The sequence below is a fragment of the Perkinsus marinus genome, assembly GCF_000006405.1.
Source record: "Perkinsus marinus ATCC 50983 genomic scaffold scf_1104296935302, whole genome shotgun sequence".
NCBI classification, from domain to species: Eukaryota; Perkinsozoa; order Perkinsida; family Perkinsidae; genus Perkinsus; species Perkinsus marinus.
The window spans coordinates 635518-637131 of NW_003214508.1; the positions used below are offsets into that span (position 1 = coordinate 635518).

Below are 1614 nucleotides of genomic sequence, written 5' to 3' on the forward strand. Positions count from 1 at the left end.
TGTCGTCTCGGATCAGTTCGGGTGGGTTCGGTCGCTGAGAATGACGTTTGTATGATGTGTGGATTGATGTTAGGTACACGCCTCAGCAGGAGAGGGTGGTGAGAGCTCAGTCTTTCCAGGATAAGACCCAACTTAATATGATGATCGGTCGTCGTACATTAGAACTCAATCCGGATCATCCGGTTATCAAGGACCTCCTCGTGAAGGTATGGTTAACCGCTCTCTAATTTATAACCTCATCATCTCGTTGTAGGTTAACGAGGACAAGGCGGATACAAACGCTGAAGATACTGCTGTTGTACTTTTCCAAGCGGCAATGCTCGACTCTGGATACGAGATTCTCGATCCTCATACGCTTGTGAAGAAGGTGATCGATGGTTGATATTCTCGTGGCGCCTATTTACTCTGCTGTACAGGTGTACTCTCTCATGAGTCAGTCGCTCGGCGTTGATCCCAACACCCCTGTGGCCGAAGTACGATGTGAATCAGTATGGTTGTTAGGGAGTATTGTTGGTGCAGGTGGAAGTACCCGAGGATGAAGAGGAGGTCGAGGAGCCGCCAGCTGAGGAGGAAAGTGACGACTCTACAACTATAGGAGAAGAGGAAGAACTCGAACCTGACAACGAAATGTCGAAGGTAAATCGAGGAGGCTATCATGATGTTTCGATTGACTTGGTGTTCGTTAGGAGTCGGAGGACGAAGAATTGTAAGTTTGTGGAGAATGATATGAGCGTGATGTCACCCTTATAAGTAAAGACCGTTTTGGGCAGCTGTAACTCTGTCCACCAGGGTTCAACGCAGGACGGCGTTTTTCAGTTGGATGGTGTAGCGTTCAGTGGGTTGAATGGTATATATCTACGGCAAATTATATGCATGTGGTGTCTAAACCGCAACTCCTCAGCCAAACGCCTGTGAAAGATGGAAGTATTCACAATAGACTCGCAGTTCTTCCCTAGAGGTAGCCACAATTGCGAAAATAACTTGCGGTAAGAAGTCTTTTAAGTGTAGTCGTCGAGTATATCATGTTCCTTTCCTCAATGGTATGTGGATAAAAGGTATGAAGGAACTGTCAAAAGGAGTATCAACTCATGTTCGAAGAATTTGCTCCAAACTTGCTGGTGATACACATGCAATTGAACCATTATAACGTTATGAGCTCGGCTCCCCGTTCGGAACGGGCAGCCAAACTTAAAACGTTGTCTGAGAAACGGTGATTGATTATGATGGTAACATAATTGGCCTAGATAGTGCTGTACGAGAAATCTAAGTAAATTCTTGATCGTCCCTTGTACATCGTGAACTGTCATCCAGATCGTTGGACACTGCTGTTAAGATGGTAAGCATGGCAATAATCTCTCCACAAAACTAACCTGGCCAATTCAAATAAGAGCGCAAAATCATGTCATCGAGCCATGCATGAGTGGTCAGGAACGCACTGCTGTCGGACAGCGTGCTGCGATTTTTTTGTACGAGGGACGTCTTCTGTTGCCGAGATATGATCCTGTTTTCTGCCACCCGGAATTTCACTTGCCCTTCCACGTGTATGCTTGAGACGCGGATATCGGATGTATCTAATCTCTTTCATCGGCACAATCTGTGACGTGCGTCTGTCCC

At 46.3% G+C, this 1614-nt stretch overlaps 2 protein-coding genes across 2 annotated transcripts in view; one reads left to right on the forward strand and one right to left on the reverse strand.

Annotated features, from left to right (window-relative positions):
• Pmar_PMAR003484 (90kDa heat-shock protein, putative) overlaps window positions 1-710 on the forward strand; it is a gene marked incomplete at both ends in the record, with an annotated part of 981 nt that extends 271 nt beyond the window's left edge. Inside the window, 5 exons of the mRNA XM_002784179.1 lie at window positions 74-206; window positions 254-367; window positions 417-473; window positions 520-636; window positions 687-710. Coding sequence (XP_002784225.1) covers window positions 74-206; window positions 254-367; window positions 417-473; window positions 520-636; window positions 687-710 — 445 coding nt within the window. The remainder of the gene's footprint in view (window positions 1-73; window positions 207-253; window positions 368-416; window positions 474-519; window positions 637-686) is intronic.
• Pmar_PMAR003485 (nexus protein 2, putative) overlaps window positions 1-1614 on the reverse strand; it is a gene marked incomplete at both ends in the record, with an annotated part of 8026 nt that overhangs the window by 2163 nt on the left and 4249 nt on the right. The window lies entirely within an intron of this gene.